The sequence below is a fragment of the Gossypium hirsutum genome, chromosome D04, assembly GCF_007990345.1.
Source record: "Gossypium hirsutum isolate 1008001.06 chromosome D04, Gossypium_hirsutum_v2.1, whole genome shotgun sequence".
Classification (NCBI taxonomy): Eukaryota; Viridiplantae; Streptophyta; class Magnoliopsida; order Malvales; family Malvaceae; genus Gossypium; species Gossypium hirsutum.
Window position 1 is genome coordinate 2,421,490 of NC_053440.1, and position 18,093 is coordinate 2,439,582.

Genomic DNA, 18,093 nt, shown 5'->3' on the forward strand with positions numbered 1-18,093 from the left:
GGCAGAATGAGGTGACTTGAGTTTTATAATTGGGCCGGTTACAAGGTCAGTATCCAACAAATTTAAAGCTTAATCTTAAGGTTTTATTCAACAAGAGATCAATGGGCCAAATTGTAGCCATTCAATGAAGGTTCATGGTGGATCAACTTGGGGACACAATAGTCTTGAATAGTGGATAAATAAAGCGACTCCAATCACCAAATGGAGAGACAGAAATTAGGCTAGAAATCGTTTCTAAGTGACTCCAATTTGTGCTTTCATTTAAATTTCTGTAGTTATAAATAATTAACTGAAGCATGTCGGATAGGAATTTCATGCAAGTCCAAGACCGAGGCTTTGGATCATTTTAAGTTATATCGGGCTAAACTCGAAACTTAAATGTTGACTATTTATAAGTCCAAATTATATAATTACATTAGCATGTTCTTATGTGATTTCATTAATGAGAATTAAGTAATTTAATTTAGGATAAATTACACCATTAGCAATCAAACTATTAGGATATTTTGATTTTGGTTACCAAACTACAAAAGTTATCAATTTCATCACTAATGTTTTCGTTCAATTTTGTTGTTTTGATTACCCTTCGTTAAATCCTTCATGGAAATGATTATATAACATTTTTTAACCGGTATTAATAACATATTTAATCCTCAAGACTTGCACATTTTATCAATTGGGTCCAAATTCTAAGTAATTCAACAAATTTCTACAAAGATATCCATTGTTAAATATTTTCTTGGAAATCAAACAACAATTTTCACTTGAAAGCTTGTTACTCTATATTCAAATTACTTATCGGGTTGAAAGTGTTTGTTAGTATCTACTACCCAGTCACTGAGCTGGTGTCAATTACAAAGACTTTTGTATTGTTGAGAGTGGTTGTTAGCATCTATTAAAACTATAGTTAGTTAAATGCTATTATATATCAACCGTTATCATAGCAATATATAAAGGTGTATTAGTCACACTTGTAAGCTATCGTTTTTTATCAATCATCAAATCTTGATCTGTTGCTTTTATATTATCCTATTCCACTTTCTCAGTGGTCAAACAACTCTTCTCATTTCTTTCTTCCATCTTAATATAGTATCAGAGCTTTAATTTATTTCATTTTTTTATGGTACAATTACATGTTTTGATAATCTCAATAGTTGTTTCACTTATGAAAACAAATTATCATGAAATTAGATAATATATTGTGATAATCTCTTCTGAATTAGATAAGTTGATTTTGAACAAAATTCATAAAATTTAATTTAATTATATTTGATACAATTTGAATTTGTTTTTTAATAATAACATTTCTATTTGGTTCTAAACTAGAAAAAAAATATATAAAATGTTAAAAATAGTTTTTAATATTAAAACTAAAAAAAATTGTATTTAATGTTTTAACATTAAATTTAAAACTAATAGTTAATTTGATAATTTTAGTACGTTAAAATTTTTAATTAAATAAATATAAATTATCTATAACTATAATTAAATTAATTTTTTTAATAGATACAAATTGCATCAAATCAAATTGACTCAATTTAATACAAATCTTGAATCAAGTATCATTCATTTCTATTTGAGAAATCAAGGTAAAAAAAATTAATCAAATAAAAATTAATATTTTATGTTAACTATGTTTCACATATTTTTAAATCTATAAAATCATTCAATATAATATAAAATATTATAATTATTTTATTAATAATTTTTTATTACGATCATGAATATGAAACTAATATACATGTTTTACGTTTATTTTCGATAAAAAATTGTTAATATAGAATATCTATAATTATCATATCTTCATTATTAGTGCTACCATGGTTATTACTTAATTAGTTTTTTTTATCTATATTTTAAATTAATTATCATTTAATTAGTGTTACAGTTATATATTAGTTTAAACTAAAATTTAGCAATCAATGAGACTTTCATACTGTTGATAAAGGCTGAAGCTCCCGAATCTTGTAGGCCCAAGTTTGAGTCTCACCATCTGCAATTGCAATGTGTGGGTTCTCTTCTCATCTTGTGCATATGCCTTGTGTGGGTTTTGTCTAGTTCTTCGTCCGATGTGCGTTGTATTGAATAAATTCTACATTATAGTTGGTTCGGCATATACTTGTACTATCTTTGTACTAGTGAAACTTAATATATATATATATATATATTTAACACCTACATTGTAACTAGTTGGACATATACTTATATTGTTTTTGTGCTACTGAAACTTAAAAAAAAAAACTAATATTTAACCCCATAAATAAATGCATTAGTTAGGCATTTATAAGCAAATAACATCTAAAGAATGATTTTTTGATATTATTTAATAGGTTTTTTGTTTCCATCACCAAAAAAATGGTATGATTTTCATTATTATTTGGTGTTGTTATTTGGTATTTAATACTTTTACTATTATTTGATATTAATAATACTTACACAGTTGTGAATACTTTTTACCATGATGTTTTAAAATATTATGTCAAAAGCAACGAGAGTTGACGTAAAATGAAATATTTACTCATATTCAAATGATAATATTTTATCGAATTATATAATATTTCACTATCGCTTGTTTCTCACTTTTTATTTTCATTACTTTTAAAGTATCATTTTATTATCTCAATTATTTTTCAAAATTAATCAACTTTTATTTAGACCTATCCTTATTTAATTAGTAAAAATATAATTTTTGAAGATAGTAAAAATAATATTTAATAAATTAAAAGTAAACACCTAAATTCACGTGCAATGCACCTAACATCGAAAATTATTATGTTTTAAAATAGTATCAATTTTTTTTTTTTGATTTATCAATGTATCTGCCAGAGTGAACCCAATAACTAATCCTCCGAATTTTGTAGGCTCATTAAAAGGGTAGATGCTGGCCACGGGTTTTAAAGCTGCTCCATACCCAATGCGAGGATTAAACCCTTGATCACTGGTTAATGTAAGAGAGACATTGCCAAAATAGTATCAAATTTTAAAATAAAATGAAAAACCTTTAAAAAAAAGGTAAAGTATACTCAAGGTCACTAAACTATTAGTAGATTTACATTTTGGTCACTCAACTTTAAAAAGTTACAAAATAGTCACTGAACTATTTGAAAGTTTTCATTTAAATCACTGAACTATTCGAAAGTTTTTATTTAAGTCACTGGGATGTTAAGTTTCTTTTTTTAAAAAGTTCGATTACCAAGTTCCAAGCGATGATTCGATGATCGGTACGGTGGATTAGTACCCATCAACGAGTAGAAGAACATACCTTAAATCCTAGTTGATCTAATGGTCAGTGTCAGAGATTGAAGAAGAAAGCTATTTGAATTTTGGTTTTTAGATTCGTGACATTCAAAATTGTTTCATAGAAAAAAGAAATTGTAAAAGAGAAGGGAAATGAGAGATTCTGGCTGGTGCAAGCAATGTGAACAAAGAAGGCCATATAGCAACAATTTTAATAGCCTAATGACTTGAATGAAAACTTTGGAATTAGTGATCATTTTGTAGCTTTTTGAAGTGCTCAAAACGTAAACTTACAGACATTTTAGTGACCTTATGTGTAATTTACCCTTAAAAAATAACCAAGACCATTGGCCTCACCAGGGAATTTTTTAATATATTCATTAATGTTATGAATATAAGGTATAGAAACCTTATATATTTAATAAAATATTGTTATTTTATTCATTATATATAAGATATTTCAATTTTAATAAAATTAATTATTTGCATTTAGGTTTTTGAGTTAATCCTATAATAAATGTGTATAATTTTGAGGTTTTTTAGCGAGGGTTTAGGCAAGTAAATTTGGGTGGGAAGTTGATTTTGCAAGGCAGATTTAACGTGTGTTGCCCATAATTACTTCACAAACTACACCTCATGAACTTCAGTGAATTATTACAATAATCCAAGGATGATTAGGGAAATTAAAAAAGGATTTTATTCTTCACAAGTATTCAACTTCATCATTAAAATAACACAATTAAGAACTGGGAAAAGTTAAGGAACACAAGTACCCATAACTGTCAATGGCTTCATGCACCCACTCCAGAAGCCCTCACCTAACCAAACCTGCTATGCCTTCATGAAAGACCAATGACCTTTCCGGTGGCAGTGTCAAGATCGATTTCATAAAAGCATGGCCTTGTTGGTAGCCCTGGCATTGTGCTCATTGTACCCACTAAAGGATAAATGAACCCGGCTCCTATGCTGGCTCGCACATCCCTTATCGGTAAGATAAATCCACTTGGTGCTCCCTTCTCAGCAGCATTGTGTGAAAATGAGTACTGAGTTTTCGCCATGCAGATTGGTAGACCCGAAAACCCTTGTTTGGTGTACATCTCGATCTGTTTCTCAGCCTGGTTTGAGAGCAAAAGAAATTATTCATGTCAAAGAGAAATGTCTGGATCAGTTTCTTTATATTTATTGTTTCTAATATCCGAATTTGGTTCGAATATTGTGGTTTTTGACTTCATGATCCACAATCAGATCTTAACTCTGAACTGAACAAGTAAAAAAACCTTATCCGAATCAAACCTGAATGCTACAGTTTTGAATCAGTTTTCTGTTTTCTCAGTTTTTTCGTTTTGCTCAACCCTAGAAGCTCCTTCACTGATTATCTTTTTCTTAAAGACCAAGCTTTTAAAGGGTTTCCGATGCCTGCTTGGTTTCCTACCCGAAACGCAAAGAAGATGGTATTTCCACAATATTTTCATTTTAAGAATTCTCAGTATACATGATGTGTCATAAAAAAGCGACAAGTAAAAATGCAAGACCTCCAAAACAAAGTAATCTAAATTCAAATGATGATATGCACAAGATCAAATACATTTTGAAATGGAATAAATTGATTAAAGATCTATAAAGAGTTTACCTGTTCGGTGTATTCAACGCCGCTGGCACCGTATGACTTAGCAATTGCCTCTATTTTCTCTTTAATACTAATATCCAAAGGATACAGGTATTTGAGTTGCTGATTCCCACTCGCGCAAGCCCTTTGAACTGCAACTCCAAGGTCGACCTGACAAAAATAACACTAATCTGTCGCTGAAAGCTTCAAATCAACTTTATAAGACAGGTTTTTACAGCATAAGATACAAACTCAAAGATGACAACACAGAATAAGATTACAGGTGGAAAGGGCAATATGTTATAACATACAGATATGTTCAAACTTCAATTGTAACTCAAAATGAGAAAACTCGAAACAATTCTAACTCATTTGTTTAAAAGCACATACGTCAAATGACCCAAGGTTCTTCTTGATTTAGTCAAACAATTACTGGAATAGATGCAGAGGAATTTCAAAAGAAATCTAAAGACTCGGAGGCAAACAAGGAAGTCAGATTCAGAAGAAATGTCTAGAGTGGATAGCACAGTAAGAAATTGCAGATTTAAATGATAGAAACCACAGAGCATTAGTTCTTTGACAAAACAAGTTACTGTGCTCTTTATAATGTTTGACATAGCACGAGTGCAATATAGAAAACAGGTTGAACGCCAAATCCGTAAATTAGATGCAACTAGCTACTCAAATAGTCTATGAGATTTAAGTTGCTTTGACTCTTAATTTTTTCTTGAAGTACTCATGTCTGAAACCAATGTCCAACATATTTTTGGTCATTGGTATGGGAATACAACCCTTCAAGGACCCTCCTAATACATGGAAAAGTTATAAAACTGAAAGTATCCATGTCAGACACACTGAGTCCGAGTAACATATATGAGGCGTCATGTGTAAGACAAAGTGGCTATTCTAAACAATGCACCTTGAGTGCAGCACTATACTTTTATGGAAATAAACAGATAGGAAAAAGGAACTAACCGCTCCTTTACCACCATGAGCATGGTGAGTACAAATTACAGCATTAAATGCCCCGGCAGCCATAGCTGCATTCATAACAGCATTCATTTCTGCTTCAGTGTCAGTTGAGAATTTGTTCACAGCAACAACAACATTCACACCATAGGCCTTTGTGTTTATAATATGCCTAGCCAAATTCACACAACCAGCTTCAACCAACGGAACATTCTCATTTAGGTAGGCATGGTCGAGAGGCTTCCCTGCAACAACTTCCGGGCCACCACCATGCATTTTCAAGGCCCTTATTGTTGCCACGATAACAGCACACTGAGGCCTTAGATCACTGTATCTACACTTGATATTCATGAACTTTTCTGTTCCAATATCAGCACCAAAACCTGCTTCCGTGACCACAAACCCTTGTGGTCCAACCAGCTTCAGTGCAATCTTATCAGCCACAATAGATGAATTACCATGAGCAATGTTTGCAAATGGACCAGCATGAACAAGAACAGGGGTTCCCTCAAGGGTCTGCATCAGAGTAGGGTTAATGGCATCCTTCATGAGAACTGTTAAAGCACCTCCAACACCAAGATCATCAGCAGTTATAGGTTCACCAGCCTTGCTATTTCCGATCACCATTTTTCCTAGCCTCTCTCTCATATCAGTGAGAGACGTAGTCAGGGCTAAAACAGCCATTATTTCACTAGCAACTGAAATATCAAATCCAGTTTCCCTCACCATCCCTTTCTCTTCCGGGCCCTGGCCAACGGTGATTTTCCTCAAGAACCGATCATTAACATCCATCACTCTTCTCCACGTAATAGAATTCGGGTCAATATCAAGCCTAGCAAATTTCTTAACTTCTTCAGGTGTAAGGTCCTCAGGTTGAGTTTTGGTGATATCAAGCTTCTTTAATCGTCTAAACATGATATCACTGAATTTCCTTTTTCCTTCTTTATTTGGTGGACATAAACGATTAAAAAGAGCCTTGTCTGATTGGGTAGACTCATGAAAGATCCTAGTATCAATGGCAGCAGCAAGTAGATTGTTTGCAGCCGTTATTGCATGAATATCGCCTGTTAGATGAAGATTGAACTCATCCATCGGGATCACCTGACTGTAGCCTCCACCAGCTGCACCCCCTTTTATTCCAAAAGTTGGTCCTTGTGATGGTTGGCGAAGACACGTAACGACCTAACATTAGAGTGCAACATATAGTATCAAGACAGTTAAAGTAGTTAAAACATTAGATTGTCAAATCTGAAACTTCCATATCCATGTCAAATAGTGAAGAGTTGTAATCCCTTGACAATAACTTGCAAAAGGAGAATAGGAAACCATAAAAAACCAAACTTTCATCTAGTAAGTTGACTATGTAGACTTGTAAATGAATATTTCACAACATAGCTCAACTATCATCGTAGATCAGGAATAGTTAAAAAGTCGAAATAATGCAATAATTCTCGGATTTGAAATCTTTTAACATTAAATTTATATATGAGGAGATTGAAAAAGACATTTCCAATCATACGGACAGCTCATAGCTTCAATCATTGAAATTGCTTAACAGACTAATTTATAAATAAGCAATTCAAAGCATCAGGAATCATGGAACTCCATTGGTCTGCCAGTATCAAGCGACCCTAAAATATATTTCTTTTATCAAAACATGCCTGCCAGTATTCAGAGCTACGTTTAACAAAATAAGAAATTCTAAAGTCCAAAAAAAGAAGTCAAGAACAAAATAGAAATCCCTCCATAAGTAAAATGAATTATCCTGTATCATGGCAAGCGCCAGAGCGACACGATATTATTTAGTATTTGCCTATGTAGAATAATTTCAGTATATCTAAAAGTGAAAATGAATACCTTTCTATCAAGATAAGCACCCAAAGCTTGACACAAACCAACTGTAGTAGTGGACTTGCCTTCTCCAAGAGGAGTTGGAGTAATCCCTCCAACCACGACATAGTATCCATTGTCGGAGGATTCAAGCTCATCGAGTACAGGTAACAACACCTATAGACCAAATCAACCAAGTAATTCAAATTCAAATCTGAACTCAGCGGCCAATATAAACAAGGGAAAAGCATATCAGAAAAATGGCTTTCTCTAGTACTTTTACACCGCTTGAATATCCATTCAACACACTTCCATCTCTACTAAGTCAAAAATCAAGAAGCTAAGAATTTAACACCAGAAGAAAAAAAAAAAGAGTTAACCTTTTCTCATCCTTTTCATTTCCTGCATTATCTTTGAAACAAAACAACATATCTCAAGTCTGGGATTTCAAGGAATTCAACAAGGAAAGAGAAAAGCTTCCCTTTTGGCAGATGAGGCAATGCCCAGAAGAAAACATAGAAAAAGACAGATTTTGCTGATCTTACTATTCAATTTTCTACTTTTTTAACAGCTTTTTTTCAATATCGAAATCCAAACACGAAACGATTAAATCGATCATTAAAGAACACAAATAAATCAAAATCCAATAACCAAAAATAAACAAAGAAAGGGAGTGAAAAGGAAAAGAAAAAACCTTGGCTTTGTATTTGCCATAAAGATCATAATGGTTGGGACTGAGGTTAAGGTCCTTAGCAATCTCAGAAATATGAAATGGTTCAACAGAGTTTGCAATATCTATGTCTGCCGGCACTGGTGATACCACTTCCAACTTCCTTACACTCCTTGACGAACTCATTCTTTTTGGTCTAAATTTTAGCTGATTTTTGGTGGATCTGTTTCTTTAAAATTCAACAATTTGCCTTCTACAACATTAAAAAAAACAAAGCAACAAAAGTCTAAAAACATATGGGAGTGCGTGCGTGCGTTCGTTTTTTCTTATCTAATCTGAGGTGGCAAATAAGAAGGGAGTGGGGAGAGATGCTAATGTTACCATGCAATGTAATTGCTGTGATTAGTACAACCGATGGGTCCGACCTTAGACAGCATCAATTTAACCTGGTTTGCGGATAAGTAGAATCAAATATAAGTTTGAAGGTATATTAATTTTTAGATTTTGGTTTCAATCGAGAAAATTTATTAATTATCTTCATATTTTATTCACCAAAAAATTAATATAATATTTCTTAACTTGATAAGTCTCTAAAAAGGAATTATTTTCAACTATAATCCATGTCAAATGAGCTTTTTTTTAATACAGAAGAATAATGCTTATATCAACATACACAGATATACAAAATATTGAATAGACACAAAACGTTTTCATTTTCCATATAAGCAAACTAAAAGCTTTTTTTCTTCTCCTTTTCCCATTTCAATCTCTTTCTGTACATTATCATTTGAAGCTGAACCCAGAGACTCTTCAGCCATTGAAGTAAACAATTTTCAGTTCAAAAAAGAATGCAATCCCAATGTATGTTTTCACCACTTTTGGCCAATTCATCTACATTTGAATCAAGCTTTAGTAACTCTGGTTTTAACAATCTTAACCTAAACCTTTCACTATAACATATCATATATATGCATATATATTATCTGCAACGGTAAAAAATAATGGCGATGAAGAGAGGGTGATAACCTAATCCTGAGTTACAAAGGTGTGTCCAGTGTGGTCTTAAATCATCCTCCACGGTTGATCAGAACGATAACCTTTTAAGCTTCTAGGCGCTCGCATCTCCGGATTATGATCAAATGTACACGGAGGGGCATTGGTCCTAAGTTGAACATCTTTGTCAAATATATGTTTTCAAGTGTCCTCTACGAAAATTTTGAAAATGAAATCCCGAAAGCGTTTTGAGTATTGCTTTGGATCAACAGCTGAAATTGAAGTTGGATCATATTGCATTGATTTATATGCATGCTCAAGCTTCTTGGTAATATCGTAGTCTTGTAGAATATCGATTATACCAAAAAAGAGGATAACATCATAGAATACACCAGTTGGTTCTCCGATAAGCTGGGTTTCACATTCAGGTTTCCTCACAGTCTTTTCGATCCGAGCAGGCATGCTAATACCTAATCGAATGGAAGACCCCCTGCATTGTCAATTTGGACTATCATCAGTAAATTAAATTGTTATCACTTCATATAAACATCATATTAACTTTTCTTAGATCGAATACTTCTCATGGCCATGTGAAACAATTCAGAAATGTGCTGGACACAAGTACTTCAAGAAAAATGAATAGTTGGAAATAACATAAATTTCAGTGTTCATAAAGTGGGGAAACAGCGATGATGCCTGCTTAGACATATGCCAAGGTATGAAGTACTCTTGAAAACATAAATGAGCATCCAAAAACAAGAACATTCATCGTACCCTGAGGGCTCGCTATCAAGCTGATCCTGTCCTGTTTGAGATAGCCGAGGAACTTCTTCATTTTCATGGTCTGCATTTCCTGCAAGTAAATCCAAGAACATATCTTTACTCATTTAAGCAGCCGTTGATATCAAAGTCACAAAACATTTTAATACCAGAGATCACTAGAAATAACCAGTAGGTGTAACAGCTCCAGAAGCAAGAGGTGTAGGAACTTCTCGAAAGTGAAAACCAACCAACAGACTGTAGTCCATAATTCTCTCTTGTTCAAGTAAGTCACAATCTCTATCAACTTGCCTGCACGAAGGGAAACTTGGATCAGAAAAGAAAAATCAAAAGTTCCATGCTTATCATCCCAAAAGTTTTGAAGGCCTTATCGATCTCAAATCTATGCAATATCCTACAATGGTTTGGTCTTTGCCAAATGCAGCTTAATATGATATAATTTTCTATAAAACTCAGAAACGAACCCATATGTGACATTCACACCTGAGTCCAAGTAATATAGGTTGCAAGAAATGAAGATACCTTAAAAAGAAAGAGGATATTAGAAAATATGATCACCTGCAAAACTCTTCGAACCACGTTTTCTCTAACCGAAACAGATAATTGAGATCAAGGTCTTTGAGGGTTGTAGACGGATCAATTTCTGATTCAGGTTTAGAAGTTGTGCGACCATGGGAAGAACCTTTCAAGTCAAAGCGCCTATGAATGGTATAGTGAGTACATAACAGATTCCCCATTATAACAAACCGTACCTGACTCATTGATTCAAAATGAATAATGTATGAGATTGGTTTCTGAAACTTCATGACTGAGATGAATTATTTATGTTTGAAGTTAAAGTTTTGTAACGTTGACATTACCTTCTTCTGAGCTGTCCCGGTTAATTTCACACAATGAAGACCATAAAATTTGGTGACTAGAGTGTTCTCAAAGGACCGAACATGATTATAGTAGGCTGGAAGCATCCTTAGGAGCACCTGTGACAGTGTCCTCACTCGGATTAGTAAACATTTAAAGCCCGTTAAAGCAATGCACGAATTTTGGGATTATTCAGCCATCAAAAGTGATTTGTGCACCAAATAAATATGAACATTGTCTGAAAACTTGAAAGTTGATAAAGTACTGAATTTTGAGGGACCGAGTATTGTCATCTAGGAAGACTTTTGAAGATGTACGATGAATAACCTTATGTTACGTAGAAGTTTTGATTGAAATACAAAACCAGTGAGGAATTGCAGCTTAATGCAAAGCTATCTTATAATTTCTGAATTCAACTGCAAAAGTGTAATAGAAACGACATTAACTCTTACTTTTACTTCTGCCTTCTTTATCGTCTTTATCATGTATTTGTCATCGTTGGTCAAGTAAAAGAAACTTCCACTTTTTCCAGGGGATGATAGTTCCCGAAGGGCATCATCCCCACATATTGAAATCATGTAATCAGCTGCATCCACATCGAACAATTTCCTAAGGGTTCTGAAAATGTAAAAGAAATTAGCAGTCAGGAACTACACATAACCGCATAATATTGGTTCCAACTTCGTATCATATAGTTCTAGTTTTATTATTATGTACTGAATTCAACAAAGTTTATTGCTTAGTATGTTTCCATTCGCATAAAAATTATTTTCATTATTACCTAAAGTTGTTATACCATTGTAGCATGATTAAGACGAATAGTTCAGCAAAGAAGAATTTATCTGTTGTGAGCAAGAAGATGATTCAGACTCTAACCTGAACACAAGTGGACAATAATCCTTCCACCTGAAATCACTAGATTGATGAGGCGGAGTGTGCTTGGATCCTTCTGGCGGAAATTTGGTCCATACTTTTTCCTTGGGATCAAAAGCTGAGGACTTGAGATCAAGGGATATAACTGGACCAGGCCTTCCAACTGAGTGTCTACAATGTAACCAAAGAATCAATACATGCATGATTACAACACAAACCACTATATCTCCATACTGAAATGTGTTAGACATTGAGAAATCTTCAATTCAAACAGAACTGCGGGTGATGACCCCGACCCTCTAAAGCAAATAAAATGACAAAAGCATAAAGGAGAATAAATACTATATCAGATTCATACAAAAACTCTCATTCCTTGCATGCATTCTTAAACTTGATAAGCATAATCTAGAAGCCAATGCAAATACCAAAAACACATGATGTTGACATTCAAACAACTTTCAATATCAGAGGAGAATGCATTACCTAATACCAAGTTGCAAATTGAGCATAAGCTCATAATTCTTGTGGCCTTTGGATATTGTCTGCCCTTGCCTCTTCGTGGGCGTCTTAAATTGAGGAAGACTCCCTCTTGAAGTAGAATCTTCAAGACAAAGACTCTCAATACCATCATCATCATCCTTGGAGTCCCCTTCACTAATAGCTGAAACATCATGCATATCAGAACTAAAACTATGACAATTTAACTTCCCATCAGACATTCTCCTTGGCCTCCCTTGATCATTCCCTTTGCCCATTCCAGGCCAATGTGGCACCTTTTTTGATGGCAAAATTGACATCTTCTCACCAGGACATATCTTACACTCTTTCAAGTACTCCAAAAACACCACTTGAGGATCCCAATCTGGTTTCTCAGTTGAAGAATCCGAAGGATTATATGTTCCATTCATTTCCTTAACATCCTTACTCCAAACACCAACATAGGAACTCCCATCTGGCCATCTAAAAGTCCCGTTTCCTTTAGGGAAACCATCCTCCCAACAACCCTCATAACTATTCCCATCACTCCACTCCATTCTTCCATTCCCATTCATTAACCCGTTCTTCCATTGGCCATCATAATGAATCCCATTGGTCCACTGGTACCTCCCTTCTCCCTCCTGGAATCCAGTGCGCCATTCGCCTTCATAGTAATCCCCATTGAAGTAATTCTTAATCCCTTGTCCATGTTTAAGGTTCATAACCCAAGAACCTTTATAAGAATCTCCTGAAAAACCTGTAAAAGTCCCTTGACCGTCCATAAACCCGCTCTTGAATTCACCTTCATAGGTAGCACCTGAAGGCCAACAAAATTTTCCCTTCCCCATGATCTTTCCTTTAAACCACCCACCGACATACATACAACCATCAGTCCATAAATATTTCCCATTGCCATGAGGCAAACCATCACACCATTCCCCTATATAAAAGTCGCCTCTTGGGAGGGCTTTTTCAACATGGCGAACTTCACCAGAACCAGCCTCTTCCTCATCAACATGAGCAACAGACATTGCTGTAAATATGCTTATTGCTTTCTTCTTTGCAGCTACTTGTGATTTCTTTACTTTGGTTTCCAGAGCCTTTCTAAAGCCAAGCTTTTTGCTCATTCTATGTATAAACAAATAAAAACAAAGCCTTTGTTCAAACTCTGCATTCCTTTCTCTGTCAACCAAATAACCCAAAGATCAAAAAATGTCTCTATCCATATCTTCTCTCTCTTTCTCCTGCATCAATGTAGGTTTTCAGGAAGGCCAACATAACAAAGAAAAAGAAAAGCATTTATGAAACTCACATTGAAGATGGCAATCTTGGAGGGAAATGTAATAATCTACATAAACGGAAACCAACACAAAAAGAAAGAAAAAACAATCTTTTTTTTTTAAAGTTTCGACCTTTCTGTGTTGATTGGTTAGTTTCAAGAAATGGGTATTTTCAGATTTTGAAAAAAAAATTCAAAGAAAATGGGAGCTGTTGGAATGACGAAGTTCGGAAAAATGAATGGGCTTTTTTTTTTTTTTGTTCTTTGTTTCTGGGTAATTTTTGGTTTGTTTGGAACAAAGACCAAATTTCCTCAGCTTCCCGAATTTGGCTCCTAAAATGTCTAGCAAACGAAACAGTTGGAGGGAGATTAGAAAGGGTGGAAATGATGTTATCGCCATTTTTAGTGTCTGAAAATCTACCAAATTTACCACTAATTTTAGTACATTACTCTTTTCCTTGTCTAAATTCTAGATTTTGTAATTTTAGTACAATAAAAAATAAAATAGTGACAATGGTAAACTATATTAATCTTTGACACCCATCAATCACATAAATATGTGGATCTATTCCTCCGAATAACTTGTGTAGAACCTAATTTAGAAAATAAAAAAAATTTCCCTATTCCATTTTATTTTTTTTTTAAAACAATAGCACAAAGCTCAACCATTAGACAAATAAAAAAATATTTATTTTTTAAAAGAAAAACCTTAAAACCTATGCCTATTTAATGTTATATACATATATTCCACTTTCAAAGTACAGCACCACTTAACATTTGACGTCTCTTTTTCTTTGGGTTTTTCCTTTTCCTTTTGTTTTTATTTTTGTTTCTCTTTCCTCTAGCTTTGGATATTTAAGAATATATTTTGATCTTCATAACTTTAAAGTTCATTGCTTTAATTGAAAACACTAGCTTTAGGGGAGTAGTGTCAGATTTATCACCATCGAATCCATCTTAAATTTTATTTAAAAGCAATATATGCATTGTGTTTGTATTATTTTTTCATTGATTTTCTTATTATATTTAAATTATATACTTTCGGCTTGTATTATATTTATCAGTTCGAACAGTTACTAAGATACAAGCTATCTGGTTAGAAGGAGTGAGTAAGAGAGTAGGGACTCCTTCAAGCACGGCAATTTAAAACAAAGGACATCAAAGTTTGTTTACATAATTTGGTTTTTTTTACGTCTACAAAACTTAGCTCACTGAGAAATATCCACTATCTTCAAACACTTATAACAAGTGACTCTAAGTCTATCACACCCCAGTGACAATTTCCACTCTTTTGTACTTTTGAAGACTAGAACCCTCATCACTAAATTCACCCCTACGAACTTAGCATGTAAAACCACAACACAAAAGTATTACAATCAAATGTGCTCTCATACTTGAACAAATTAAGTGTTCTCAATTCTAAGTACATAAACCTATACAAGTCTCTCAATTATATAGAGTTGTTCGAGACTTGCTAAGATAGAGAAGGTAAATAAAGATTGTTGGTAGCTAGGTCTTCAATGTTACAAACTAATCCAACTTCTTCGACCGAAGGGACTTGATAAGTATGATTCGATTCGGTCGTTATGTTTCCTCTAGTGATATGATATTCAATGATGGGCTAGATATGATCCACAGTCTTAGTATAACCCAAATATTTGATTTAATAAATTGCCAACAACTCAAATATTGAAACAGTCCAGCCTGTCGCTGTTGGTCAAGGAGTGGGCATTCCCTCAACCACTTATTCAATCTTTCCATATTTTTCAACAATCTCCCTCTTTGGCAATTTGTTGAACAAAACACAAACAAAGCAAGAAGCTTAAACAACAATTGATAACTTGCTCCCCTTTAGCATATTTCCTTTTAGTCCAACACTAATGAATCACCAAAAATATATGCAACCAAAGTAAACAACAACTATTCACAAATGAAATCCAACCATTAGAAATAGTAAAATAAAAAAACAATCTTTTAAAAATCATAAGTAGCAGAATTGAATCTCCCCTATCACCAACAACTCCTCTCATTCTCTCTCTTTTCGATCAACAAGATTGCTAACTCACTCTTCTCCAGGAAGGGATATTAGATCAATACAAAGAGCCTTTTACCTATCTCTGATCTTCTTCACAATTTGGCTTCAGTATGAAATCTAGCAATGTGTCGATCATTTGCCTCCATGTAGGTAGTAAAATCACCAATTATCTTTTTTCTGAATACCGGAAGGAATGACCTTAGGGATTGAAGAAGTTGGCACTTCCTGGGTTTAAGGTTCTTCTTTCTACTTAACATCATCTTATCAAAATTACTCCTCCTCAGTAGCAATATCACATCTCCCCCTCAATAGAACCCATCATATTCTTATCATTCTCCACATGCAAATACCTTCTAACGTAGTTTACTATCTTTGTCACTTAACACTTTGTAGCAAATTAGCATAAAATTCCATAACAACATTACGAATACATGACTTGACATAACTCATCAACTCTAACAAACAACTATTTCCAAGAAGTTCAGTTATGCCATGATCAACAAAACTATTCTCCTCTATATTCTACTCTTCTATAAAACTCTTTTTAAGCATAGTAATATACCTCTTAGAAGAAGAAGCATTAAGGAAGACTTTGTTCTTCATCTTTAACATTTTTTCATTTTCTTTATTGGTTGGTAATCTCACTTGCCACAACCGAGCATGTCCTCATCTTACGAGCGTAGGTAGGGCCTAATAAAGTAGGCATTTCCCTAATGATCTCTACATCAATATTCGAAGCACCGGTCTTGGCCTTTTTTGTACTAATAGGAATAAGATCTCTCACTAGTTTCTTTTGTCTTATCTTTCTCTATCACCAATTCTTGAATGTTTTTGGTGCAAATATCGTCTTTATAGGGATTTCTAAAGAAGATGGTTCGATAATGGTACCAGCCACATAGACTAAGGTATTGTCAATGGTAGAGAACGATTCACCTTGACTCGTAACCGCCTAAGTTAATATATCTATTCTCTAATAAGAAATAACAATATGCTCAGGTATTGGTGGATTGTTCAATAAGGCATCAATCTTCTTTACAACTTGTTGGATAGCTTGAGATGACCCAAAAATTTGTGTCACCATAAAAGATAAGACACTTTTTGACCGCTTGGTGGGATTGAAATGGACACTTCAAATGAGAGGTAAGAAACAAGAGGTGTAGGAGCAGTCTGATTTACCTATTAGTGTCATGTGTTTGGGGGAATAGACACTTCCTCATTTACCTATTAGTGTCATGTGTTTGGGGGAATAGACACTTCCTCATTTACCTTATCAGTTTTCTCAACAGGGGGATTGGATATCCCCTCTCCAACGATGTTTCTTATATATATTATGTAACAAATATGATCTTTACACAGGCCATAGTCAAAGAACAGAGATTTGGTTGGACATTTAGAGTGAGAAAAGTTGTCACTTCCCAAGTAAATCAAGTTCTCGTCAAGATATGAATAACGAAATATCTCTAAAAATTAATTCCCACCAAAAATAAATTGGTGCCAGAAATTATTTCATAACCTCCAAAAATCTAATCAAATTAACTAGTAGCATAATTACTCCAAGTACATCAAAAAGGCATGAAACATTATCGTGCGGATGCCTTTCATAATCAATCAACACACCTTATGCTCGACAGACACCAACTGAGCTTCTAAAGCTCTCAAACTTGTTAAAATACAAGGCTTTTGTAAATAAATCAATTAGTTGGCTTTGAGTAGGCACACACTTTTTTTTATCTGTGCTTTCATGATCATCCATATTCTCATCGTAGTCAGTATCATTAAATGCCACTAAACACATTGAATTGTCTTTAGTAAACCAAATGCCAAGATCAAATGTATCATGAACTTACCTAATGATTCATTTGACTGCTTTGACATGAGATTCTCTTAGATTGGCCTGATATCTAGCACACACATGAATGTGTCCTAACATGCGAGTCCGAGGCTATGAATCAACACAAAAATAATTATAATTTAACGGTGTACTGCAAGTATGACAGGTCAAGTTGTAATATTTTTAGTGTTAAAATGGAACACACCGGTATTTCAAGGATCAAACCTAAGGGATTGCCAAATTGGTAAATGTGTTTATCAAGTTATTACAAGTTAAGCAATTACTAATCTAATCGAGTTAGAAATTATTAGTGCAAGTTCAAATAAAATAATATTCGAGCTATATCTAAATTAACAAATAAAAATATCAAACTTTCTTCCTTTTTACTAGAAACAATATAAATGGATTGAAATGGTGATTGAATGAGTCATGGATTACTAGCTATGCTAATAAACCTATGATGATCATATTGTTTGCTACTCCTAGCTAGGAATCTCCTCCCGGTCTCATCCTAAACTAAAATATACTACCTAAGCTCTCTTCTTGGTCTCACTTAGACATAAAAATCTCATTTCGGTCTCACTATTTGATACAAGTGTATCAAAGTCCTACATGATAGAGTCTCTTCTCGATCTCATCTATTTAAATCCTCCAC

The 18,093-nt window shown here is 33.8% G+C and overlaps 2 protein-coding genes across 5 annotated transcripts; both read right to left on the bottom strand.

The window, feature by feature from the left end:
* Positions 1-3,911: 3,911 nt before the first annotated feature.
* On the bottom strand, positions 3,912-8,753 carry LOC107936203 (formate--tetrahydrofolate ligase). The gene is made up of 5 exons (XM_016868885.2): positions 8,337-8,753; positions 7,670-7,819; positions 5,819-6,994; positions 4,868-5,014; positions 3,912-4,352 (listed from the first exon to the last, which is right to left on the bottom strand). The coding sequence occupies exons 1-5, from the start codon at positions 8,496-8,498 to the stop codon at positions 4,077-4,079; spliced, it is 1,911 nt and encodes a 636-aa protein (XP_016724374.1). The 5' UTR covers positions 8,499-8,753; the 3' UTR covers positions 3,912-4,076.
* LOC107936192 (phosphatidylinositol 4-phosphate 5-kinase 6) lies at positions 8,507-14,050 on the bottom strand. 4 transcript variants are annotated; one of them, XR_005912325.1, is made up of 10 exons: positions 13,606-14,047; positions 12,300-13,537; positions 11,820-11,987; positions 11,396-11,561; positions 10,946-11,062; positions 10,644-10,837; positions 10,255-10,376; positions 10,080-10,158; positions 9,339-9,795; positions 8,507-8,758 (listed from the first exon to the last, which is right to left on the bottom strand). XR_005912325.1 is itself a non-coding variant. In XM_041091639.1 (9 exons), the coding sequence occupies exons 2-9, from the start codon at positions 13,418-13,420 to the stop codon at positions 9,507-9,509; spliced, it is 2,256 nt and encodes a 751-aa protein (XP_040947573.1). In that variant the 5' UTR covers positions 13,421-13,537; positions 13,606-14,047; the 3' UTR covers positions 8,994-9,506. The 4 variants fall into 4 exon arrangements, 2 of the variants coding, with proteins under 2 accessions (XP_040947574.1, XP_040947573.1); XM_041091639.1 differs by lacking the exon at positions 8,507-8,758 and having other exon boundaries at positions 8,994-9,795; XR_005912326.1 differs by lacking the exon at positions 8,507-8,758 and having other exon boundaries at positions 9,779-9,795; positions 10,235-10,376; positions 13,606-14,050.
* Positions 14,051-18,093: the final 4,043 nt, after the last annotated feature.

Bases quoted from the DNA above. Each gene is read 5' to 3' on its own strand.
- LOC107936203 (XM_016868885.2), bottom strand. From the start codon at position 8,498: ATGAGTTCGTCAAGGAGTGTAAGGAAGTTGGAAGTGGTATCACCAGTG. The intron at 6,995-7,669 runs GTATTCATTTTC...CTCTAATGTTAG, and splicing joins GTGCTTATCTTGATAGAAAG to GTCGTTACGTGTCTTCGCCA. The intron at 4,353-4,867 runs GTAAACTCTTTA...CTCTCAAACCAG, and splicing joins GCGTTGAATACACCGAACAG to GCTGAGAAACAGATCGAGAT.
- LOC107936192 (XM_041091640.1), bottom strand. From the start codon at position 13,420: ATGAGCAAAAAGCTTGGCTTTAGAAAGGCTCTGGAAACCAAAGTAAAG. The intron at 11,063-11,395 runs GTAAGAGTTAAT...ACACTGTCACAG, and splicing joins TAAAGAAGGCAGAAGTAAAA to GTGCTCCTAAGGATGCTTCC. The intron at 9,796-10,079 runs GTACGATGAATG...TTGACAATGCAG, and splicing joins CTTGATAGCGAGCCCTCAGG to GGGGTCTTCCATTCGATTAG.